The sequence below is a fragment of the Rhineura floridana genome, chromosome 7 (assembly GCF_030035675.1).
Source record: "Rhineura floridana isolate rRhiFlo1 chromosome 7, rRhiFlo1.hap2, whole genome shotgun sequence".
NCBI lineage: Eukaryota > Metazoa > Chordata > Lepidosauria > Squamata > Rhineuridae > Rhineura > Rhineura floridana.
The window spans coordinates 72921652-72949025 of record NC_084486.1 but is presented as its reverse complement, the minus strand read 5'-3'; the positions used below and the strand labels follow the sequence as shown (position 1 = coordinate 72949025).

General features: G+C 43.3%; 1 protein-coding gene across 4 annotated transcripts in view; it reads left to right on the top strand.

The window, feature by feature from the left end:
* The first annotated feature begins 13931 nt into the window (after nt 1–13931).
* The window catches only part of FHIP2A (FHF complex subunit HOOK interacting protein 2A), a 49199-nt gene continuing 35756 nt past the window's right edge, over nt 13932–27374 (top strand). For 2 of the 4 annotated variants that reach the window (XM_061635917.1, XM_061635916.1), the window contains exons 1-2: nt 13933–14243; nt 24828–24906. In XM_061635917.1, coding sequence (XP_061491901.1) covers nt 14199–14243; nt 24828–24906 — 124 coding nt within the window. In that variant the 5' untranslated portion in view covers nt 13933–14198. Of the gene's footprint in view, nt 14244–24827; nt 24907–27374 lie in introns of all 4 variants that reach the window. The other 2 variants (XM_061635915.1, XM_061635918.1) reach the window with 2 other exon arrangements.

The following is a 27374-nucleotide window of genomic DNA, read 5'->3' as shown; positions in this document are numbered from 1 at the left end:
AAATAACCAGCATGCTCAAAAGGGAACAAATCCCTAGGTCTTCTTGTTTGTTGCCATCTGGCAATTGCATAACTGAGATAAACCCCTTTAATGTGTGTTTGTGTGTATGTGAGAGAGACAGAGCAAGGCATGAGCCCTGGAACATTTCCTCTGAACTGTTATCATTTATTTTTTTCTCCCCAGAGCATGACTCTTAGCACACAAACGTTAAGTGGCTTTGTGAGACAAATTCTACAAACATAGAGTTAGCCTGAAAAGAAGAACACTGCAGTCCACAACATATGGGTGTCCTAAAAATCTGGGAGTGGGGATGACAGGGAAAAGTGAGTATAGAAACACACACACGTGAGAGCAGACACAAGCCCAAAAGGTTAGATCCAGACTTGCCTTCCCAAAAATGGAAGGCCCACTGCCGTTCACAGAAGGGAACGAGATCTGCATCACTAACCCATCAGGGCAAATTTTCAGTGTGCTGCAGGGGAAGGAGAAATCAGCACCCCCTCCCCCACTTCTAAGCAGGACTCTACTGAGTGCAAGTTTGGATCCAACCCTAAGATAACCCTTCAGAATGGCATTTTGTGCTATCATATCTGTCTCCTTTTCATCTGGCCCCTGTACTGAAGACAGTTGGTAAGAAAATAACAGTGACTTCCAGGTGGAGGGGTGTGTGTGTGTGTGTTATGTGCCTTCAAGTCAATTACGACTTATGGTGAACCTAACCTTGGCACAGTCATTCACCAAAATGGAGACAATAGTCAAGAAATCAGAAGAAGGCTAGGTCTGGGGAGGGTAGCTATGATGGAACCAGAAAAGGTCCTCAAATGCAAAGATGTATCACAGAACACCAAAGTCGGGATCATTCAGACCATGGTATTCCTGATCTCTATGTATGGATGTGAAAGTTGGACAGTGAAAAAAGTGGATAAGAAAAAAATCATTTGAAATGTGATTTGGAGGAGCGCTTTGCGGATACCATGGACTGCAAAAAAGACAAATAATTGGGTGTTAGAACAAACTAAACCAGAACTATCACTAGAAGCTAAAATGATGAAACTGAGGTTATCATACTTTGGACACATAATGAGAAGATATGATTCACTAGAAAAGACAATAACGGTGGGAAAAACAGAAGGGAGTAGAAAAAGTAGAAGAAGACCAAACAAAATATGGATTGATTCCATGAAGGAAGCCACAGACCTGAACTTACAAGATCTGAACAGGGTGGATCACGACATGTTATTGGAGGTTGCTGATTCATAGGGTCGCCATAAATTGTAATTGACTTGAAGGCACATAACAACAACAACTGGTTCAGCAAATGCAGACTAAGTAGTTTCTAATTAACATTTTAATGACATCTCCTCCATCCCTACCTGTCTTCTGTTTTTTCTTTACCTGTTGAACTTTTGCTTTCTCTTTGCTGTGTGTCATCTTTGCCTCCAAGCCTGGTTCCTTTACTCCACATTACAAAAAGAAACAATAACTGTTGTAAAGTATTTATTCTAGGAATCCAAAGCTCTCTCTCTCTCTCTCTCTCTCTCTCTCTCACACACACACACACACACACACAGAGAGAGAGAGAGAGAGAGAGGTGTATTCTTAGAATAAATACTTTACAGCACTTGTGGCTTCTTTTTGTTGTTATGGATTCCTGCTGCTACAGAGGGAGACCTCTTGTATTTCCATATTATGACACACTTTGTACAGTGCTTTTTCCTGGCAGTGGTGATCACTGACCTCTATGGAAGTATTTTGCAGAGGAAGGAAGGATCTATTTAGGAGAAGGGAAAAGACCCAGCTGCACGCCATCACCTAGATGCAGGCAGTGACCCACAGAGGACAAGATAAAGGCAGTGACTATACAGGTCCCTCATTCACCTCCAAATTTTTTCTAGGTTATCAGCATTCATCATTAATGCTCCAGTTCCTCTATTCAGACTCCCTTGTACCTGTTGTCCAGCTTCGCCTAGTGATGGTCATAGGTCATTTGGCCTTTTGATAAAGAGAGGGAAGTAATCTTTACCAACTTTACAGATGACACAAAATGGGGAGGGATAGCTAAAACCTCCAAAGACAGGAATAATATTTAAAATAAACTTGAGGGCTGAAACGTAACACAATGTAATTCGACAGACAGATGCAACTTTCTGCATCTAAGTATTATAATAATTAACCTCATCAAATGTACAGAAATAGGATTGGTGGTAGTAGGAGATACCTGGCTTGGCAGTAGTTCTTTATTCTGCACTGGTCAGACTTCATCTGGAATATTGTGTCTAGTTCTGAGACACATTCTGAATTAGAACTGATTCCGAGGTGGGCAATGGACATGGTCTTAGTTATGAAACATAAATCCTGTGAGGAAGGGTTTAAGGAACTGGGTATGGCTAGTGTGGAGAAGAGAAGACTGAGGGAGGATGTGATAGCACTTTACAAATACCCAAACAGCTATATGGGGAATCACTCGGATTTGCCCCCTCCCCAAATTCATCCTTGTTGCTAACCTTCCCCCATGGAATGATGCTGAGGTCCCCCTGCGTATGAGCTGCTGGAACTGCACTGGGATGTTCACAAAACAGAGAAAGGAGGCGCATCACACTCTTGTTTGACAGCCTGGTAAGTGGAAGGAACTGCAACTGGAAGCAATAAAGCTTTATGAGTGTGGACTTGGGAGCTTAATAAAAAGGGAGCTGGAAGTTGGTGCAAGTTGGGAGAGACTAGCGGTGCAAACAAGAGGAATAACAGGAGAAAAGAATCAGGAGACAGAAAAAAGGAAAACATCAGTACTCATATTAATAATAATAATAAAATTTTATTTTTGAGTCGCCTATCTGGCCGAGTGAACGGCCACTCTAGGCGACGTACAAAATACAATAATACCATAAAATACAATATAAAAACCAAGAAGGACCATAATCAGTAATAAATAAAACACCAGTTGGTAACAGAGTTAAAAGACTAACCCACCCCAGCAATCCCATAGGCCTGTCTGAACAACCAGGTCTTCAAGGTCCGGTGGAAACTTGACAGGGAGGGGGCATGGCGAAGGTCCAACGGGAGGGAATTCCAGAGGGTGGGAGCCACGATCGAGAATGCCCTCTCTCTAGTCCACACCAGCCTAGCTAGTTTAACTGGTGGGACCGAGAGAAGGTCTTGTGTGGCTGATCTTGTCAGGCGGCATAATTGGTGATGCTGGAGGCGCTCCTTCAGATAAACTGGGCCGAAACCGTATAGGGTTTTAAAGGTCAATACCAACACCTTGAATTGGGCTCGGTAGACAACTGGTAACCAGTGTAGATCTATTAACACCGGAGTAATGTGATCACGGCGACAGCTGTTCTTACTCAAACGTGCCGCCGCATTCTGTACCAGCTGTAGTTTCCGGACCGTTTTCAAGGGTAACCCCACGTAGAGCGCATTACAGTAGTCTAAGCAGGAGGAGACCAGGGCATGTATTACCCGTTGGGGAATCCTGTCCCAAATCCAAAGGAGGAAGAGAGGAGCCCCCACTATCTAAAGGGAGAATTGGTCTCTCTCCCTTATCTTTAATAAGCCCTGTCGAGTGAGATTTGAGAACAGGTTCTTCAGCCCAACCTCAGGCAGCTACCTATCCTCTGGCTCTGCAGTAAGCTATGAAACCCATTTAACAACTACAAGTAGCTATGAAACCTATTTATCTCTTTGTAGGTCATGGACTTCCAATCTGAAGGGGTCCCCAATAGCTTGGCAAGATCTGGAGAGACTCAGTGGGATGGGGGCTTGGGGTAGAAACAGGTGAGCTGGACCTTATAAGCAATAAGCATCAGGATGCGATGATGGAATTACTTGCTTGGATTTGATCAGAGTTTTCAACCCTGTTATTGGAAGCAGTTATATCAGGTAAGGGGTTTGTGTAATGTAACACATGCCTTAATAAAGCTGTTTCTTTGTTGATACTGGTTTAACATGGTCTTTGGGGTAAAAAATTATAGGCAGACACATGGAGCGAATGGACTGGGGCCATTAGTGTACCCCTGGACTACTCTACAGGCTGTCACACAGACAAGGATAAAGACTTGTTCTCTGCTGCCTCAGAGGGAGGGATTATATCTGATTGGCTTAAGTTACAGGAGGCTAACTTTTGGTTGAACATTAAGGATAAACTTCTTAATGGTAATAATAGTTCAAGAATGGGACTTTTTAGTATTATCTAGAGGAGGTGGTTGGAGGTTTTCAAGCAGAGGCTAGACAGCTATCTGTTGAGTATGCTCTGGCTTTCCTGCATTTTTTGTTGTTGTTATTTGTTTGTTTTTGTTTTTTGACTTTATTATATTTATTGTAGTTATATATTGTGTTGTTTTTATCTCTTATGTACACCGCCCAGAGAGCCATCAGGCTTAGGGCGGTATATAAATGAAATAAAATAAATAAATAAATAAATAAATAAATCAAACAGGGCACTGGACTAGATGGTTTATAAGGCTCCCTCTAACTATAGGATTCTAAATTAAAAAGCAACAATGCTAATAAAGAAACTTGCATCCCTTATTCTTAGTGGTAATAGCATCTTGTTTTTTAGACACCAATGAATCAGTTGTCTTAAATGTTCTAATAGTTACCCAGAAATGGCCTTATAATTTTTTGTTATTATTCTGGCATATATCAGTTAGTAATGAACAACCTGATTCTATGCAGGGTTTGGAACACCTAAGTCTACCATAATACATGAAGTTAGGAAAGCCTAACTCTGCATAGGATCAAACTGTTACATTCCTCAGGTACAACAGTGCTCTTGAGAGGCATGTTAGCACTTCTGCCTTCAGCTTCATTTATCTATTTGTGAGGATTAGAAGAACTGGAAATAGCTACCCTCTCCATGTATTTTGGGGGGTTGGAAAGGAAGTGTGGGGGTGACTAGGAGGACGCATCCAGTAGGAGATTTTTTATTTTACTTGCATTGATTATGACCCCATGTAGATTCTATATTACTTCCTCCCAAATGCCTCCTGTTGTTTTCTCAGTACAGATAACGGAGGTCAGTTGATCCCATTTTAAAATGTGTGGATATGCTGCCATCTGCAGGTCACATAACTGATTCCCCCCAGTCATTTATAATTTCCTAAAAATTATTTACTGCACATTGCACAGAATTGATCTGTGTTTTGCCTACATGTGTACATCTTTTATATTCTCACAAAGCACAGGAAAACACCTAGACTGAAGAAGCTGATGAGCATGCACTGATGCATGTGATTATTCAGCAGCATTGCTTATAGGACTCCATAAAAACAGGATACAAGTTTAATTAATTTATCTGTTAACCTGATATCCCTAGCACCATCCTTCTGGCCAGTTCACACCCAGATGGGCATTTAGCATAGGATACTGATTTCATTCCAGCTGTACTGATCTGTTCCCCAGTATTTCCACCCATTGCTCCTGCCTTTACTGTGGGGCCTAAAATTTAGGGATGAGTTTCTAGGTCAACTAAAATAAACTCCTTTACATTTTTGCCTTAGATGAGCTGTTTCAAGACTGAGTAACAGACTAATCCAATAGTGCACTATTCTTTGGCCCTCTATTTTCCTTTTATATTTTTGGTTGTTCTTTTGTGCAAGAGTTTTATTTTATGGACTTACTTATGCAATTTACAAAAAAAAAGAAAAATGTAGAACTCTGGTACTACTACAAATTATGACAGAATTTAATAAGCACTTGAAATCAACCATAATTTTTCCCCTATGTCTAGTGCATTGATGCCCTCTTCTGGTAGCAATCCATATACTGTTCCAACATCCTCACCTAATGTGGTTGTTATTTTACAGTAGTTACCAGATCACAGAAATGATATATATAATCAATTTGCTGCTGTTTTTAAATCTTTGGTTAAAAGGTCACTTTCTTAATGAGTTTACCTTTGAAGTATTGTTTTATTTGTGTCTTTTTATCAGATTACAGCTACCTGCCTTGAATGTCATGATAAAAGAATGAGACTCAAATGTAAGAAATAGATAAATCAAGATTTGGCAGAAAATATTTTGCCACTTTTGGGAAAAGTCAAACAAAGAACAACAACCATGGACAGATCCTAAGGTAAACACAGACTATTACATCTTAGTCTGAAAGTCTTTCTTGCACATTGGTTGAATTGCTGTGACGTCACAGAAGCCTTATGACCAGAGGTCCATTGTCAGAAGCAAGTGCAAATTCTACGTATGCTAATTTTAGCCAAGATTTTAAGAAGGAAAATTTTGTTTGGCATTCAGACACCACCATAAGGGTCATTCTGGTTGGAAATGGGATGTGGGTGAAAGGATACAAAGACCTGAACAGGGCACTTTTGGACCCACCTCTACAAAAATGGGGACACTGATGTTAAATCAGCTGAATTTTGAGATTTACACCTTTACAATGAATTATCCAAAGAATGGCATTTTAACATGACACTTGTTTTAGAAATATAGAAAACAGCCAGCTATGATCTTTTTGTGATAGTTTTAGACATCTTTATGAGTGGCCCTTAACCCCCTTTGCAACTTACACCAAAACTAAGAAAGGTTGGTAAATACTGGGGCCCACTGGGGATTAAGGGGCTATGAAGCCTTGGGCTTAGCAAACGTTCATCTGTGAGCCCTAAGAGCTATGCAATTCTTAGCCTACTACCTCTGATATAGCATGGTAGATTAATATCACACAAACAGAAAGAACAGCCATTGCTTGGACCCTTCCCTGTGAAAGCGTATATACCATTCAGATAATTTCAATCTTCTGTTTTCCTGGCATTCCAGAGCAGCAGGCCTTAAAGTGATACAATCACATGCACTCTCACAGGGGGGGGGGGAACAGGTAACCCACAGGAATTAGTGGGTGATGGTAGAACTGGGGAGCAGAAATACACAGGTCCAGCCACAATAATCAGTGGTTAATACCATGAAAACAGTAAGTCTACTGTGTGATTGGGTATGGCTGGGTAGCAAATGCACAAAAAGAGAGCATACTTTCTTGGGCCCCATCAGCAAGCCATGGCATGGGAATTGCATGGGCAGCTTTGGGTTTCACCAACCCAGACAACTGAGATGCTTAGACATCAACAAGCTGTTAGTGAATTTCCTACTTATATAATATCAGACTTTCAAATTATCCATCTGTTCTTTCCCTACTTCAGTCTCTTCTCAAGCACCACCTCCTACCCTCCCTAACCCCATTTATAAAATGAATTCTTTCAGCTTTATCCCATGTGAGATATCCACAGGACCAGCATTCCCATAATCGTGAGGCATACAGTCTTTGCCTTTCTAAATTAGGTGTGAAGAAGGCCAAGAACTTTCTTTGCTCTGGATTCTTCTACACATTCTAGAATATTCTACACTACAGTCATGCACTAAAAGAGTATTGTCTAATACTTAACTTGTGTAACCTTTAGAAGTAATGACCACAGACTTTTAAGGCTCACAATTTATTATTATATTTAGTGAGTTTATTAGATAACAGTGGCATTGTATTTAATAAGTGCGATATCTTCTTAAGTATTGTAATAAAAGCTTAGGTTTTAGAGAAATTGAATTGGGGGAAGAGTCCATTTTCATATGTTAAACTTAAATTCAGTTATAACTTAGGTTAATCTTCCAGATTTAACATGTTTCCTCACCATTTTTTAAAATATATATTTTATTGAGTATTTTCAGATTACAAAGAATAACAAAAGGAAAACGAGTGAACAAACTATGGGAAAATGATAGAGTTACAGCATATCTCAGAGCTCAAGAAAGGGTTATTTTAAGCGTTTCAGACCTCCAGGGATGCCATTGATAGCTATTGTTGCAAGTTTTCATTCAGTTTCCTCACCTTTTTTTTAAATGGGGGGAAGGTGAGGGGCAGAGAAACAAAATAGTGGTGATGCTCCTGGTGATTGTGCAACCCACCTTAGTATGAGTGACCCCACCAGAGGCTGGTCCACTTGGGTAAGTAGGGCACTGCCCCACCAAGCTCAGTCTGTCCTCAGCGCCTCAACGCCTGCCTGCCTGCCTGCCTTCTTTTTTACAAGCAGTCTAGGGAGTGGCACTGCCTGTCAGTTTCCTTTTTCTCCTCCTCTTTTTCCTCCTCAGTCTCAGTGTTACCGTTGTAGAACTCAGCAAGGAGGAGGATGGGGACAAAATTAAAACTAGTTGGCTCTGTTTTTCATTGGCTCTGGCTCCAGTTACTGTTTGGGCTCCCTACCTTCCACCCCTCCAATCGCAATGGGCACCAGCCACCACTGGCTGACCCCTAACCCAGTTTGGGGCCCATGCCCAACCCAATGAAGACTAAAAAGTTAAATTATAGCATTGCATTACAGCACAATATAAGTTACTGCAAACTAGTAAATGGCTGCCATACGCAGAAGTTTGGCAAAAGTATTTTACACAGATAAAAATAACTAATGGTGCACTCCAGAATGTTGTTTTATAGTTTAAAGTGGACTGGGAGGAGCAGCAGCAACAGCTTAATAATAATAATGTGTTCAAAGGTTCAGTTCTGACCCCTATATATCCTTCTGATTCAAGGCTTCTTCTAAAGATACAATTTTTATTCCGAGGATTGCACCCAAAAGTCACTTCTATGATTAAAAGTGCAATATTGGAAGGATTTATGCCTTGCTTGATAATTAAACGGTTATGCTGAGCCACATCCTTGAACAAGTCCAATAATGAGTCCTGCGGATATGATGCTTTTTATCACAAGAGTGAGTTGCAGGTGCACTCCACAGAATGATGAAGTGCAACAATGAACACTGGCCTCAGGGTCTCTGCTTCCCAGCATTTAGAGAATAATTGAATCCTAGGAGTGAAAGGGACCCAAAAGTTATATACAATCCCCACATCCCAAGGCAGCATCCTCTGTATATCAGCTCTCCACAGATTAACTAATCCATACCATAGTAAATCACAAGCAGAGAGCAGGAGGGAATTAACTGCACCACACTAAGGGGCATTCAGAGCAGATGACTGAAGCAAATGATTGTCTGCTTCTCTAGTGTTTATCTCACATCACACACCATTCATTCTACTTGCACAATTTGGCTTTCAGGATTGCAAATTATTATCATTATTTTGACTACTTTGTTGGCTGGTGTAGAATTTGCCCTTTATATGAATGCTGCCCTTTAACAAAAAGTTATTTGAATGGCTCACAGGATAAAAATAAGTATAAAAACAAGAAAACACAACTTGGCAGGCAAACGTCAGATAAGATCAAAACATTTAAAAGGGCAAAAAACATATAATTAAAAACACACAGCTAAATCAGGGTTTGTATGTTTATAAGAATATTTATAAACCATTACTATTAAAAATATCAGGGTGTGCACAATGACATCATTAAAACATAAAAGTGTGAGATCATAAAATACAGAACAAATGACCAACAATGACTCAAACTGATTCTCTAAAAATGCTTGGCAAAACCAAAATATGTTACAATAGGTGGCAAATTATCAGAACTGTAGGTGCCTGTCCAATTATAAAAAGCTACAATTTAAAAAGGTTGGGAAACAAAAAGGTCCTTGCCAAACACAGAAAATACAATGAAGTAGGCACAAGGAGGATATTGGCTATTTCATTTGCATAACCAGTGCTTTTTTGTGACACTGCTCACAAGTAGGAAGTACCATCTCCACTTTTTCTGCCCATGCCAATCATTTTGTGCTGGCACTCATGGCACTTTAATCAAGATAGGAATACCAGCACCTCATTTTTTAACTAAAAAAAGCACTGTGTATAGCCATCCACTTTATCTCACTTAGCAGGAACACACCAAGCTAACAATGATGATGGTGGCATCTTGCAGCCATAGTCTGTACCAACAAAAGTTTCTGGGCTGTTTTCAAAGGCAGCCCTATGTATAACATGTTGTGGTAACCCAAATGGGAGGCTATCAGGACACCAATTACTGAAGCAACACTATACCTGCTGAAGTAAGGTTTTAGCTGGTATCCCTAAGCTGGGAGAAAGTATTTTGAGCCACAGAGGCAAACTGTGCCTCTAGTAAGAAAGATGGCTCAATGAGTACACCCAGCTTCAAATCTATGCCTTTAGTGGAAATGCACTGCCTCCAGAATTAGTTGAAGACCACTTAGCTGAGCACATGAACCACCCTCTAACAGTACTTGTCTTTTTTTTAACCCTTGTCAATTTATTAACCCATATTGCCATGAGAAGGCACTAATTTAGCATTTACGCTCTCTCCGCTGGATTTGATAAAAAAGGGGGGGAGTAGAGAAACATAACTGATGACACCACAGTCTAAATCCTGGGATGACCTCACACAGCAGTTTCATGGAGATGTTAAACAGAGAACCATGTGGGACCCTGAAACATAGATACCACAGTTGAGCAGGTGGTCCCCTAGCACTACCTTCTTGAAACAACTACCCAGGTATCAATGGAAGCACTGCAAAGCAGTACTACTGATAGCCAAGTCAGATGGCTTGTTCAGAATGATTCACTGGTCAATGGTATTAAAAGTCACTGAGAGGTCCAGGATAATAAACAGTGTCTTCATGTCTCTCACAGCCAGCAAATGTCATCCATATGGCACAATCAAGGGAATTTCAGTACCAAAACCTGACCTAAATGTTGATTGAAAGAAAATCAGTTTCATTCAAAAGCCTCTATATCTGGCCAGCAACCACTCTTTCAGCCTCTTTGCCCATAAAGGCCTGTGGCCTTTAGTAGCAAAGAGTTAAACATACATGGCGATTAGATTAGTATCATGTAAAGTATTTTGCCAAACACACAAAAAAAGCTGTTTATATTTCAGTCATAAAACATCATCTCTGAAACATAGTGATGTTAAAAGGTTTGAAAAGGGAAGAAAGTGAAAAGCCACCTTGGGATCTCCCCCAAATTCAGTGGGCAACTTCCCCAGTGGCCATATAGCCATGGGATCAGCTGGAAGAGACTATTTCTACCACATTCTCCACCACTGATCCAGAAAAACCATTTACTAAATATTTTCACATTGTTTCTCTTTACTTTATACTCACTCCCTCTGGTCCATTATTCATTTATAACTGCTTCCTATGAAGCATCTCAAAGGGATTTCACCATGTACTAAAATATATATACAAAACAACTGCATATGTAAAACAGATTTATGTGGTCTATCTCTATTATGAAATATCTCAAGGACATCTTTACATAATTCAAAACACTTATTTGCTATCCTGAGACCTTGGGTATATAAACAGAAATAAACGTTCATACTAAAGGTAACAGGAACAAAATCAATGATGTTTGAAAAACTGTAATGTACTCTGGCTAAGGAGATACAAGAGGCCTCAAATGGAAAGTGGAAAATGGAATGCACATCTTGAGCCAGGGATCTTGATTTTTCCTATATAATGTGAGGCAGTTTCCAGCTTTCTCCCTTTATACATTCCCAACTGTTTCTTCCCTGCTCCCCACATCGCAAATGCAATATCACCTATTTCAGGGATGGTGAACCTGTGGCCCTTCAACTGCTGTTGGACTACAACTCTCTTAATCTATGTCCATTGTCCAAGCAGGATGGAGCCGATAGGAGCTGGAGTCCAACATCTGGAAGACCACAGATTTCCCATCTCTGACCTACATGATATCATCATCTGCCTACAAGCTTGAACAAGTCACAATTTGGAAGCAAGACCAGCTGATATCTCTCACTTCCTCCTCCTACTAATCAGGTTCCCAGTTATCAATGGCAGACTTCCTTTTGGGGGTCACCCACAGAAGTCCCTGCGTCACAGAATTTGGTTAATTTTCTACTCTTTGTACTATGGAAGCCTACATGGCAAATAAATCTTTTTTGAAACAGCAATCATGTTAATACACTTTGAAGACTGTGCCCTAGTAATTGCAGAACTGAAAGCTGAGTGCTTCTCTGGCATCATGACTTTTATATTTAGATCCCCCCCCCAAAAAAGAAGAGATAAATAAGTAGTGCTTCACCACTGCCCCCCCAGGCAATCATGACCTTCTCTAAAGTCTCCTATTGTCTTGCTTTTCCATCATATCATCAGTTCCAGGGATGTACTTCTTCCAGCCTCATTCTTTGGGGATGCTCCCTGGTTCTAGATTGGCAGAGGTAATTGGGGGTCACATACAAAACCCACTTTGGCATTACTGTAATGCTTCTGCCTAAGGATGCCTAATACATGGCGTCTCACCAAGGATTAGAAGGGATCTTCCCTCCAGTATGAGGCATTGCTCCACTAACCTCACCCTCACCACTAGTCTCACTCTGTATTGGGTGAACTGGAGTCCCTACACCCTTGTCAGCAGGTCCCTTTCAATGGCCACTGCTGTTTGAGGAATGTCAGATAAGTAAAGTTTTCTATTCCTCAAGGCCTCATTGGTCCGTAAGAAAACTTCCAAAACCCACAATTGGACAATAACTTTGTTAGGGCTTACCCAAATAGGCCTGCCCAAATTGGAAAGGGTGTGAGACAGGGGTGTATTTTATCACTCAATTTGTTTAATCTATATGCAGAACATATCATACGGAAAGCGGGATTGGACCAAGATGAAAGAGGCGTGAAAATTGGATGGAGAAATATTGATAATTTAAGATATGTAGATAATACCATACTACTCGCAGAAACAGTAATGATTTCAAACGAATGCTGTTGAAAGTTAAAGAGGAAAGCACAAAAGCAGAACTACAGCTGAACGTCAAGAAGACTAAAGTAATGACAACAGACGATTTATGTAACTTTAAAGTTGACAATGAGGGCATTGAACTTTTCAAGGATTACCTCGGCACAGTCATTAACCAAAATGGAGACAATAGTCAAGAAATTAGAAGAAGGCTAGAACTGGGGAGGGCAGCTGTGAGAACTAGAAAAGGTCCTCAAATGCAAAGATGTAGCACTGAACACTAAAGTCAGGATCATTCAGACTATGGTATTCCAGTTCTCTATGTATGGATGTGAAAGCTGGACAGTGAAAAAAGTGGGTAAGAGAAAAATCATCTCATTTGAAATGTGGTGTTGGAGAAATTTGCAGATACCATGGACCGTGAAAAAGACAAACATTGGATGTTAGAACAAATTAAACCAGAACTATCATTAGAAGCTAAAATGATGAAACTGAGGTTATCATACTTTGGACTCATAATGAGAAGACATGATTCACTAGATAAGGCAATAATGCTGGGAAGAACAGAAGAGAGTAGAAAAAGAGGAAGACCAAACAAAAGATGGATTGATTCCATGAAGGAAGTCACAAACCTGAACTTACAAGATCTGAACAGGGCAGTTTATAACAGATGGTATTGGAGGTCGCTGATACATAGGGTTGCCATGAGTTGTAATCGACTTGAAGGCACATAACAACAACCCAAACGGGGGCCACGGTTTCAAGTACTCCAAAACTACAAAATGTGGGCTTGCTTAAAGATGGAGACAAATGAGGATCAGCCATTGCTTCTTTGTGCCAGAATCGTAACTTGAGAGACCTTCACAGCCAATTTGATCAAATCTACTCTGCAGTCTCCTCACTGCCTCTTGGGTCTGCGTCCTCCAGACACAGACTTTATGGCTACAACACCGAACCAATTTGAGCGTGTATGTGTCCTTCTCTTAACCCCTGCTCGGTATGTCTGACAGACAGCCTGATGACGAGTTCTGGAGAACTCGAAAACCTGCTCCTTATTTTGTGACATTTTGGTTATCCCCAAGAAAGGCCAACGTGTGGATTTCGGGATCTTGTTCCTCTTTGGCTCGGCCATCTCCTCTTTTAGTTTCCCTTCTCAGTCCCTCTCCGCTATCGCTATTTTCTTCGCAGCCCTCCTCCCTTGCCTCTATTTTTTCTGGCCGCTTTCTGCTTTCTTTGCGGCGGCTGTTTCCAGCCCCTCCCCCTTTTCCCCGATGCCACAACTAACTGACTGACTAGCAGAGGGACACGGTACAGACCGCTTGAGAGATAGCGTCCCCTGTAGGTCAAGCCGGAGAAGGCGCTCGGCCTCCGGCCGCCGCGGCCCAGCCCCAGTGGGTGTAGGACTCCGTCAGTGCCACGGTGTCTGCTGGTGCGAGGGAGACAGTGGCCGCAGTGAAGCCAGCCCGCCAGCCCGATTTGCTTCGGTCGCTGATCCGATCTCCGCGGCCAGGACCCCCGCATGCAGCCCTCACCCTGGAGCGGAGGCGGCGGATCGAGGAGCTCTCGCGATCCTCCCGGCAGAGGCTGCTGCAGTCCAGGGACAGGATGTTCTCCAAGTTCACCTCCATCTTGCAGCACGCCGTGGAGGCGGTAAGGCCACCGGCAGCACTCGTCACGCAAGCCCGGGGATCCAATTGGGCCTAAGATGGGGAATGCACTTTTCGGGGCCTTCTCGATCTCCCTTCTTTTGCTCAGTCGGTTTCACCTCTTTGACTGCCATACTCCCCTCCCTCCGACGTCCTCTAGTTTATTGCTGCCCTTAAGTTTGACGAGACCAAAATACAATTCTCATTTGCTACCGTCCTTCCAGTTCCCGGTTGGGCTGGGTTACGTGGCTCTGTTCTATTTCTGGCTCAATAGAAGCCTGTGGACGATCAAAAGTGGGGGATCCGCAGCAAAATGTAGAGGTCTTCAAACTTGTTTATTTGCTTGTTAAATTTGTATCCCGCCTTTCCAGCAAAGGGTGCTCAAGGTGGCTAACAATAAAAATACAGATCCAATAAACTGTAATCGAATACACTAAAACATCTATAGGCTGTTAAGGTCGGCAAAGGGGACCTTCTTGGTAGTTCCACCACCCAAAGAATTTCCAAGGGGTGGTGGCCTGGGAGACGGCATTCTCTGTAGCAGCCCCTAAATCGAGTAATTTCCTCCCCACAGAGGTGCACCTGGAACTTTCACTCTACAGTTTTTGGTGAATGCTAAAGGCATATTTCTACCCTGGCCTTTGGCACTTGAGATGTATGTTACAGGACTCACCCTATTCTCGAGAATGTCATTTGTTTTAATTGCTTTTAATACTGAATTTTAGACGGCTCTAACCTGCCCTTGGATCTGCTGGTGAAGGGCGGGTGGTGGTGGTGGTGGTAGTCATCGTCATCGTCAATATTTATCATTTATTAAAAGTTTTTTATCCCACTCTTCAGAGAAGGCTCCCAGACCAGCAAATAAATAAATAAATACATACAGCCCCTGCCTTCTCTGACTTACAGTCTAAAAAGTCAGAACACAAAAGGAAAACTGATTGGAAGGGAGGAGGAAGGAGGCAGACTCATACAATTTTTTCTGTTGACCAGCAACAGACAATGAGGCACCAGCATTTCCTCCCTAGCCCCCCCCCCCAGCAGCCTAAAATAAACAACTAATATGGTATAATACAAAGAAGAAGAAAAAGCTAGGCCAATGAAACCACTGCAATTCAAGGCTGTTGGAGTGGGAAAGCCAATTGGGCAGGCTGACAGCTAACTGGACTGTCTCCTGACTTCAGAGTGAGTGCTTGAAGTTGCAGGTGCCCAGTGGCTTTTTGTGTTGCCAGTGGGTTTTTTTAATGGTAGCAGACCTGGGTGAGTTAAGCAGGAGCTGCAGGAATGCACAGTTGTGTTTTAACCTGGGTGAGGGTTGTCCTCTTTTGTACTTCTGCAAAACTAAAGGTAAGATGAGTTTGCAGATGCTTTCTTTTTGTGTACAGGTGGTGCTGTTTTTGTTACATAAATATTGACACTCTAGCCCGGACATCAGAAACAGAGGGGGTGATGATGATGTTCTTTCCTTCCAGTTTTATAGGGGCATCTAAAATATGGCCCCATAATCTTCTATCCCCGTAATAATAATAATAATAATAATAAATTTAATTTTTGAGTCGCCTATCTGGCTGAAGCCACTCTAGGTGACGTACAACATTAAATTCAACAATACATAATAATACAATACATAATAAAATACAGCGCAGTCAACAATAACCATTTTAAAAAGCGGCAGTACAGGGCCATCAATAGACAATTTTAAAACAACATAAGAAATTAGCCCACCCTGGGGACCCCAAAGGCCTGTCCAAAGAGCCATGTTTTTAAGGCTCGGCGAAATGTATCTAAGGAAGGGGCATGGCGAAGATCGAACGGGAGGGAGTTCCAGAGAGTGGGGGCCGCCACTGAGAATGCCCTCTCTCTAGTCCCCACCAACCTAGCTGTTTTCGTTGGTGGGATGGAGAGAAGGCCCTGTGTGGCTGATCTGGTCGGGCGGCTTAGTTGGTGGTACTGGAGGTGCTCCTTCAGGTAAACTGGGCCGAGACCGTATAGGGATTTAAAGGTTAAGACCAACACCTTGAATTGGGCCCGGAAAACAACTGGAAGCCAATGTAGATGAAATAACACCGGCGTGATGTGATCACGGCGGCAGCTGTTTGTAAGCAGGCGTGCCGCCGCATTCTGCACCAGTTGTAGTTTCCGGACCGTTTTCAAGGGTAACCCCACGTAGAGCGCATTGCAGTAGTCTAAACGAGAGGTAACCAGGGCATGTACCACCAGTGGGAGCTGATGAATAGGAAGGTAGGGTTTCAACCTCCGTATGAGGTGTAGTTGATACCAAGCTGCCCGGCTCACTGCCGAAATCTGAGCCTCCATGGACAGCTTGGAATCAAGAACAACCCCGAGGCTGCGGACCCGATCCTTCAGGGGCAATTTTACCCCATTAAGATTCAGGTCAGCAACACCCAACCTTCCCCTGTCACCCACAAGTAGCACCTCGGTCTTATCAGGATTGAGCTTCAGCCTGTTTCTTCCCATCCACCCACTCATGGATTCCAGGCACTTGGACAAGGTCTCTACAGCCAACTCCGGTGAAGATTTAAAGGAGAGATAGAGCTGCGTGTCATCAGCATATTGGTGACATCGCAGCCCAAAACCCCTGATGATAGCTCCCAGCGGTTTTACATAGATGTTAAATAGCATGGGAGAGAGGATAGAACCCTGTGGTACTCCACAAGTGAGGGGCCAAGGGTCTGAAACCTCATCTCCCAATGCTACCTGTTGATGCCTGTCAGAGAGAAAGGAACGGAACCACTGTAAAACAGTGCCTCCTATTCCTAATCCGTCCAGGCGATCTAACAGGATACCGTGGTCGATGGTATCAAAAGCCGCTGAGAGATCCAGGAGGACAAGAAAGGTGAATTCTCCCCTGTCTAGTGCCCTCCTCATATCATCTACCAGAGCGACCAAGGCTGTTTCAGTACCATGCCCAGTCCTGAAACCCGATTGGTATGGATCTAAATAATCCGTTTCATCCAAGTGTGCTGACAACTGGTTAGCCACCACTCGCTCAATGATCTTGCCCAAAAATGGCAAATTCGAAATGGGGCGAAAGTTGTTCAAAACTTGGGGATCCAAGGAGGACTTTTTTAGAATGGGTTTTATAATTGCCTCCTTGAGGGCCGGTGGCATTACACCCTCCTTCAAGGATGCATTTACCACCGCCCTGATCCCTTCGCCCAATTTCTCCTTGCAGTTCATAAGGAACCATGATGGGCAAGGATCAATCAGACAGGTGGTAGGCTTCACCGTTGAAAGTACCTTGTCCACATCCTCAGAAGGAAGAGGCCGGAACCGATCCCACTGAACCGGATTGCAACTGGTTAACTCTGGATCCTCTACTGCATCCACAGCGTACGGAATCGAGTTCTTCAGATGTTCGACTTTATCGGCAAAGTGCCTTGCCAATTTGTCACAGGAAGCCTTTGAATGCTCCAAGGATTCCTGAGCGACTGGACCGACCAGGCTTCGGACCACTTGGAACAGCTTCCTGGGACAGCACTCTGCGGATGCAATAGAGGCAGCAAAGAAATCTTTCTTTGTTGCCTTTATTGCCACCTGGTAGGCAGCTATTGCTGCTCTAACCTATGTTCGAGCATCTTCAGAGCGGGATTTCCGCCACCGGCGTTCTAGTCGTCTCACCTCCTGTCTCAGACTTCGCAACCGAGGTGTATACCACGGTGCTGTCTGAGTTCTGTTCAGGGGGAGAGGACGTTTCAGAGCCACCCGGTCTAATGCCCTGGTGATTCCCTCGTTCCACTCTGTCACCAGGGTTTCGACCGGACGACCTTCAGCAGGTTCCAAATCCCCCAGCGCAGTCAGGAATCCATCCGGATCCATCAGGCGCCTGGGGCATAATTTTACTGGGGCTTAGGTATTAAGATTCCCCCCACAGCTGCTCTCTCTTTCTGTTCCTATAGCAGACTGGCAAAAGAGGTCCCATACAGTCAAATATTTCCTGTGCTCACTCCTGCAGCTTTATGAAGACATCTGTGGAATTTACCTTAATTTCCTTGAATACCTGATAGATTTTATTTTAAGCGTTTCATTCTGGAATATCTGAAGTAATAAAGAAAAGTGATTCTGTCCTGATCACTAATTAAAACCAGTTATCCCCTAAAATTAAGGGGCATCTATGATCCCTAATATTTGATGCTTCAGGGTTGAATACACATTTCTTCATCTGTCAGTGCGGAATTAAGACAGTTGTGCCAATTGGGCAGTTATTTAGATTTGCCTGAGGTGTATCTAAACCTTCTAGCATAAGTTTTAAAAAATATGTTCTGTGTCATTTGGGCTTAATTCAGCCCTGATGAGGTCCTCACAAGACCCCACTGATTTTGGCAGCAGCAAAATGTAAAAAAATAAATAAAAAGTAGACATGGCATTGGTGCACAGCATCCTAATGGAGATGTAAATCACCCTCTCCCTGATAATCAGATTGATCCTTTGATGAGTGTGGAGAGGGCAGTAATCTCCTTCCTCAGTTGATCTGCACAGCTGTGGAGGGGAAACTGTCTGTCTGTGTGGGAGTGATTCCCCCCAAAAAGGTACTGGCCAAGGGTACAGACCCAGGCCCTGCAGGAGAAAGAAAGCATCGCCCCAAGGGAAGGAGAGGCTGCTGCTGCTGTGCTGCTGCTGCTGTGCTGCTGTGCTGCTGCTGCTGCTGCTGCTGTGCTGCTGTGCTGTATTATGTGCTTCGGAGAGAGTTTTATCCATCAGGCGGGGAGACTTGAGGGGGCCCCAATTGCCGTAGTGACGGGCAAAGGAAGGTATGGCGCTGTGAGAAGGACGTGCCAGGTAAGGGGAACGCGGTTCAGACATGTTGTGGCTGTGCCTTGTTCCGGTCCTTCCCACACCCGCAAGGTCGTTGGTAGTCCTATCAGCCAACTCTCAGATCTCCAGTTGCTGTTATTAAATGCCAGATCGGTATATAATAAAACCTCCCTCGTCCACGATTTGATTGTGGATGAGGCAGCCGATCTGGCATGTATAACCGAGACCTGGGTGGGTGAGCAGGGAGGAGTTGGTCTCTCTCAGCTCTGCCCACCGGGGTACTTGGTTCAGCATCATGGTAGATCTGAGGGTCGGGGAGGTGGGGTTGCTGTCGTCTATAAGAGTTCCATCTCACTCACCAAGCACCATGTTCATTCAGTTACTGGCCTGGAGTGTTTGCACCTTGTGTTGGGCCAGAGGGACAGGCTGGGAATCCTTTTGGTGTACCGCCCACCTTGCTGCCCAATGGCTTCCCTAACTGAGCTGGCGGAAGTGGTCTCGGATATATTGTTGAGGTCCCCCAGACTAATAGTACTGGGGGATTTCAACATTCATGCCGAGACCACTTTGTCTGGCGTGGCTCAGGACTTCATGGCTTCCATGACAGCCATGGGGCTGTCTCAATATGTTAGTGGTCCAACACATGTATCGGGGCACACTCTAGACCTTGTTTTTGCTACTGAGCATGGGGAAAGTGATCTGGATGTGGGGAGTTTTACAACACTCCCTTTGTCATGGACAGACCACTGCTTGCTGAAGTTTAGACTTTCAGTAACCTCTTCCCTCTGCAAGGGTGGGGGACTTATTAAAATGGTCCGCCCCCGGAGACTAATGGATCCTGAAGGTTTTCAAAGGGCTCTGGGGGATTTTCCGGCTGATAGGACTGGCGCTCCTGCTGAAGTCCTGGTCGCTCTGTGGAATACGGAGATGACCCGGGCTGTAAACACGATCGCTCCTGCACGCCCTCTCCTGTGTAGAGCTCATACAGCTCCATGGTATACTCCGGAGCTGAGAGCGATGAAGCAAGATAGGAGGAGGCTTGAGCGGAAATGGAGACGAACTCCCGACGGATACAATTATGCGCTGGTTAGTGCTTCGACTAAGCTCTATGTAGGAGCAGTGAAGGCAGCTAAAAAACATCATTTTGCTGCCACTATTAAATCATCTCTTTGCCGCCCAGCGGAGCTCTTTCGAGTTGTCCGGGGGCTTCTCCATTCAAACCCTCCAGACACGGTGGAATCATCGGAGGCCCGCTGTAATCAGTTTGCCGATCACTTCCAGAATAAGTTCTCATGTATCCGCCAGGACCTAGACTCTCAAGTTATAGCAGTAGATCCTAGTGAGATGTCCGGAGCACAGTCTTGTCCTGTTTTGTTGGATGAGCTTCAGTTGGTTCAACTCGAGGACGTGGACAAGGTGCTTGGACAGGTATGTGCAACCACTTCGGTACTGGATCCTTGCCCCTCCTGGCTGATAAAAACTAGTAGGAATGGAACAGGTAGCTGGGCCAAGGAAGTGATAAATGCCTCTTTACGAGAGGGAGTGGTCCCGGGCTGTCTGAAAGAGGCAGTGGTGAGACCACTCCTGAAAAAGCCTTCCTTGGACCCAGACAATTTTAACAGCTACAGGCCAGTGGCGAATGTTCCATTCCTGGGCAAGGTCTTGGAACGGGTGGTTGCTGGCCAGCTCCAGGCGCTATTGGATGAAACTGATTATCTAGATCCATTTCAATCGGGTTTTAGGCCCGGTTTTGGCACTGAGACAGCCTTGGTCGCCCTGTACGATGACCTATGTCGGGAAAAAGACAGAGGGAGTGTAACTCTGTTGATTCTCCTTGATCTCTCAGCGGCTTTTGATACCATCGACCATGGTATCCTTCTGGAGAGGCTTGCGGAGTTGGGAGTTGGAGGTACTGCTTGGCAGTGGTTCCGCTCCTACTTGGCGGGTCGTCTCCAGAAGGTAGTGCTTGGGGAGCATTGCTCGACACCGCGGGCTCTCCAATATGGGGTCCCGCAGGGGTCAGTTTTGTCCCCCCTGCTTTTTAATATCTACATGAAGCCGTTGGGAGAGGTCATCAGGAGTTTTGGAGTGCGTTGTCATCAGTATGCTGATGACACGCAGCTCTACTTCTCCTTTTCATCTTCTTCAGGTGAGGCTGTCGATTTGCTGAACCGTTGCCTGGCCTCGACAATGGACTGGATGAGAGTTAACAAACTGAAGCTCAATCCAGACAAGACTGAGATGCTGTTGGTGGACGGGTTCTCTGATCGGATGGTGGATATATACCCTGTCCTGGACGGGGTTACACTCCCCCTAAAGGACCGGGTTCGTAGTCTGGGAGTCTTTTTAGACTCTTCCCTCTCACTTGAGGCTCAAGTAGCCTCGGTGGTTAGGAATGCGTTTTACCAACTTCGGTTGGTAGCCCAGCTACGTCCCTATTTGAGTAAAGAGGACCTTACATCAGTGGTACATGCTCTGGTAACCTCACGTTTGGATTACTGTAATGCGCTTTACGTAGGGCTACCTTTGAAGACAGTTCGGAAGCTACAACTAGTGCAAAATGCGGCGGCCAGATTGCTGACAAGGACCAAGCGGTCCGAGCATATAACACCTGTTCTGGCCAGCTTGCACTGGTTGCCAATATGTTTCCGGGCTAGATTCAAAGTGTTGGTATTAACCTATAAAGCCTTATACGGTGCGGGACCACGATACCTTGCGGAACGCCTCTTCCGATATGAACCGGCCCGTGCACTACGTTCTGCTACGAAGGCCCTCCTCCGGGTTCCAACTCACAGGGAGGCCCGGAGGGTGATGACAAGATCTAGGGCCTTCTCAGTGGTGGCCCCCGAACTATGGAACAGTCTCCCTGAGGAAGTACGCCTGGCGCCGACTCTGCTCTCCTTCCGGCGCCAGGTCAAAACCTTCCTATTCTCTGAAGCATTTTAAGTTACACTGATTTAATTTTAAAAATGTTTATTGTGTTGGATTGTTGCTTGTATTTTAGTATTGTTTTGTTATTTATTGTATTTTTATGCTGTTTTATGTTCACCGCCCAGAGAGCTATTGCTAGTCGGGCGGTATATAAATTAAAAAAAAAAAAAAAAAGGGTGGATATGGTATTCAAGCGAATCAAGGTTAGCCAAGTAACAGAACAGGCCTTTTGAGATGCTTCATATACCAACACGTTTCCACTCTTAGGGCAAAAGTTCATTAATTACTATTCTGCTTCCCATAAAGTAACCAAGTTATTCCAGTTGATTCTATGACCTGTGGGCAAAAAATTCCAAAGGTTGATTTGCACAAGGCAGGACTTGCCTTTGAGCAGGTGTATTGCCCTTTAATTTTCTTTAATGATTCCTTGTGTAAGCATTAGGAGAAGAATTGAAAATGAAGCCTCCAGTGCTTTGTCTTTTTTGTCTGACGTATTTCAATGCCTCACTCAATAATAATCTGGTATTATGCCAATCACATATTTATTAGTGAAGATTTTTCTAATAAAAATGATAAAATCCTTGTTTGTATAGCCTTTTACCATGCTAATCCCACAGCATGAGCTCTTTATTTTTCCGATTCACACTTTAAATAGACTCCTTGACACTTTACATGTTGAGGTATATATGGAAATATATTGCATGGACACTTAAAAAAAAATACGGCGAACATGCATTTCATGCAGGTACACTTACTAGGTTGCTGGGACTGGCTGCAAGTCTCTTGTAAACGTAGAATCAGTTATTTGCCTGGAAAACATTTTAATTATTTTAATTATTTAAGTATTAAAAATGATGGATTATCATTTTCTCACCAGATCTCATGAAGTATATTTGCTACATATTATAGCCCAGTGATCATCCACTGATTTCATTTGTGAGGCCACATCTTAATTTTTGTAATTTCTGTGCTACTGATTTCTTGTAGAATTCTAGACAATGCAAGATAAAATACCAATAAAGCTCAGAAACTATGCTGTGGTAACTTGAGGCTTTTATCTGACTAAGACATGCTCAGATAAAATCTACAACATCAGTGGACTTAACTCTCTTGATTTCAGTGGGCCTACTCGTATGAATTAGTTGGATACAATCTGTTGTTTTTGTTGGCTATATGTACACCAACAAAGTGAGTCTGAAATTTCTACTGAGGGCATGATACGATATGTGAAAGAAAATTTGCACAGTTTTGAGTCTTACAGCATTGTGTACCAGCATTTCGCCTTCTACTCTACTATTTGGCCCTGGCCTTGTAAATGCAGCAGTGCTGAAGGCAGTGACATATAGTGTCATGTTGTTGGTGTTGTTCATTGCTGCAGTTTTCTTGCTAGGATGGCATAAGGGCTTCTGGTGTCTCATAGTGTTGATTAGATGCAATCAATATTGGATGTTGTGATTCCAGAATTTGTCTGAAGGCGCACTTTTCCTGATGCATTCCATATTGCATTTCTTCCTGATTCCAAGATGATGAATGCTGAGTGTTATCACAGTTCTACTCATGTTGGTTTCAAAGAATCAAAGATTGAAACAAATCCTATGCACTGAAGTCAGTGGGTACAAATTTGCTTAAATCAGTGGTTTGATTTGGGTGTACATATATCTTTGCTGAAGGCCCTAATTTTAAATGCTTGATTATTACTGTGTTAACACCAGGGCTGTGGAGTCAGAGTCATAGAGTCAGAGTCAGAAGCAATTTTGGGTGGAGTCCGACTCCGGCATCAAAATAAATTTTGATTGACAAATTTTTAAAAATATAAATTCACAATGTCAAAGAAGCTTCCCATGAAGTCAACTGTATTTGAGCATTTCACCATAACTCAAGATGGAAAACATTTTGTGTGTCAGTATATGACACAGGACCCAGATGAAGACAAATGCTGTGATGCCAAGATCAGCGCATATTCAGGCAGCGATAAAAATGCTCCTACGAGAGCTTCCAATTTAAAAAGACATTTATAGCACTTTCCAGGGCTGTGGAGTCGGAGTCGTGGAGTCGGAATCAATTTTGGGTGGAGTCAGAGTCAGACAGTAGAAAAATAGAGGAGTCAGAGTCGAAGGTTTGGCATACTGACTCCACAGGCCTGGTTAACACAGCTCACCAGTGTTGTCACCTGTTGGTAATGGTGATCCTTGATGATCACTGGTGAGATGTGTTGCCACAGGCTATACCACAGGGTGGACATTTGTCTCTTTTCTTCTTTTTTGTCTCTTCATCATCATCATCATAAGCAATGTTACACATACCACACAAAGATGAGAGGTTTCCACACAGACATCCAAGAAAGTAATAGACATTATCACAGATCAGAGAGACATTTCAGCTAGGCAAAAACACTCAAGGAATGCACAGAGCAGGGCCAGTGAGGGGTGTAGCCTGGGAAGGGGCCATGGCCTAGGGAGAATCTTGAAGGTCACATTGAGCCCCTGACCTGAGGCACCCAACCCCTACCACCCTTGGATGGTTGCCTGTAAAGGAATGCAGCCCTAGGAAAAAGGTTCCCCACTCCTGTTTAAACTATTAAATTAGTAACTGTGTACATTTCCCTCTAGCCCAACATTTGTGAAATGTTATTAATAAATAAGTAAATGCTATTAATAAATAAGGAGAGCCAATGTGGTGTAGCGGTTAAGGTGTTGGACTATGACCTGGGAGACCAGGGTTCGAATCCCCACATAGCCATGAAGCTCACTGGGTGACCTTGGGCCAGTCACTGCCTCAGCCTCATGAAAACCCTATTCATAGGGTCGCCATAAGACTTGAAGGCAGTACGTTTACATTTTATTAATAAATAAATAAATGTCTGCTCCTTATTTCTTTTCTGCAGCTTGCGCCCTCTCTTCCTTTGCAAGAAGACTTTGTTTTCCACTGGAAGGCGATTACCCATTACTATATAGAGACTTCAGGTAAAAGAAACTTCTTTGCATCTTCATCAACAAAGTAGGCAGATAGGAATACTGTTTTCTCACTTCAAAGTGATGATTTGGGAAATAACAAAATTGAAGCGGACCTGGTTGGTGGGTTTTGCATGTTACACTTCACAGTTACTTTCAAAACGCATTCAGTGGTGCAATCACAGAGATCCAGAGTCATTAGATGTTGCAATTCCTTCCTATGACCTTGTTTCCCTGTACTTCCAAATGACAGTTATTTGTAGACAATTGCATAAGAGGGAGCAGCAAACTTGCCTCTGGGTTATTTACAGTGCCTTGCAAAAGTAATCAGATCCCAATATGTACATTGTAATTTTGTTCTGCATGGTATTTTATTTTGAAACACTGAAACTCAATATCAGTTATTATTGTGAGGTGACATTGGTTTTATGTTGGGAAATGTTTGCAAGAAACATAAAAAACTGAAACATGTTGCTTGTATTCAACCCTTACACTTTTCACTGCAATAACAGCTTTAAGTCTTTTGGGATAGATATGGACCACTTTCCACACAGTGTCAGATTTTGGCCATTATTCTTGTCAGATTCACTCCAGGTCATTCAGGTTGGTTGGACATCGCTTGTGGACCGCAATTTTCAAATAGCACCACAGATTCAATGGGATTGAGATCAGGACTTTGACTGCGCCACTGTAGGGCATTCACCATTTTGTTCTTGAGCCATTCCGACATTACTTTGGCCTTGTGCTTGGGATCTGTCCTGCTGAAAAATGAATTTCCTCTCAAGCCTCAGTCTTTTAGTAGAGTGAATCAGGTTCTCTTGTAGTATTTCCCTGTATTTTGATCCATCCGTTCTTCCTTCGATTTTAACAAGATGTCCAGTCCCTGCTGATGAGAAGCATCTCCACAGCATGATGCTGCCACCACCATACTTCACTGTAGGGATGGTGTGTCTTGAGGCATGGGCAGTGTTAGGTTTGCGGCACACATAGCGCTTTGAGTTTTGGCCAAAAAGCTCTATCTTGGTCTCATCTGACCACAACGCCTTTTCCCACATCACAGCTGGGACACTCTCATGCTTTCTGGCAAACTTCAAACATGCTTTCATATGGTACTTTTTGTTGGCGTGTGTGCGTTGTTGCGTGAAACAGCATACATTACGTTGGAGTTAAGTTGAGCAAGAAACTTCTTCAGAGCATTAGAGCATGTTAAGAGTCTTTATTAAGACATTAAGGCTTTTCAGCAGTTTCCCCCCCCCCTCTAGCTCTACAGCACATTTCTCTCCGAAAGCAAAAGTAAGACATCCTCTCAGGTCAGAGGCATGATGCAGAAGGACACAACTCACAGACTCTGTTAGAACTTTCCCAGTCTATATCTTGATGGTTACCATAACAACGGCCTTCACTGTCCATTCCCAGACTGGGCAAAGACATAACTCCTCTTAACTTTCAAAACTTTCAGACTTGATGGAAAACTACTAGGCCTCATGCCAACACTTTTTGAGTAATGGCTTCTTTCTTGCCACCCTTCCATCCAGGCCAGTGTCATGCGGAGCTCTTGATATGGTTGTCTGATGCACCATTACTCCCAGCCATTGAACTCTGTAGCTCCTTCTAAGTGATTGTTGACCTCTCTGGCTTTTCTCACAAGTCTCCTTCTTGATTGAGTGCTGAGTTTTGAGGGACGGCCTTTTCTTGGCAGTGCCTAGGTGGTGTGATTCAGCTTCCACTTCCTGGTTATTGATCCATCTGTGCTCACTGGGATATCCAAACGCTTGGATATTATTTTGTACCCTTTTCCTAATCGATGCATTTCTATTACATTCTCTTTCACGTCTGTAGAATGCTCTCTGGTCTTCATTTTCCTTCAGATCCATAGCCTGACCAATGATCCTTCAACAGTGGGGTTTTTATCCTGACAATGTGACAGCAACTTTAATGGTTCACAGGTGGAGGCCAATGGTAAGGTAATTGTGTCCTCGATAGGGCACTTTCTTTCATCTGTGTAAACTGGGAGCTTCCACAGCACAGGATTGAATACTTATTCAAGCAACATGTTTCAGTTTTTTGTTTCTTACAAACATTTCCCAACATTAAACCAGTGTCACCTTACAATAATTGATTTTGAGTGTCAGTGTTTCAAAATAAAATATCATACAGAACAAAATTACAACGTACCATTTGTAATTTAGTAATGTGAGAGCATTGGTCAGGGGTCTGATTATTTTTACAAGGCATTGTAGATCTAAAAGGGAGTGCAAAGCCAACACTGTTGTTTTGCAAGGCACTACATATGCTTGCAGCATAGTAGTAAAATTGTTTTCAGATTCACCATATAAAATTACATTACCTATCAGTTTGCTGGGACAAAAAAATAGTATAGACCAGTTAAATTACTTTATACCATTTTAAACTTAAATTGTTTTTTAGAACTTTCTCAAATAACCTAGGCTTTATACTAAGATCTAACATAAGAAGATAAG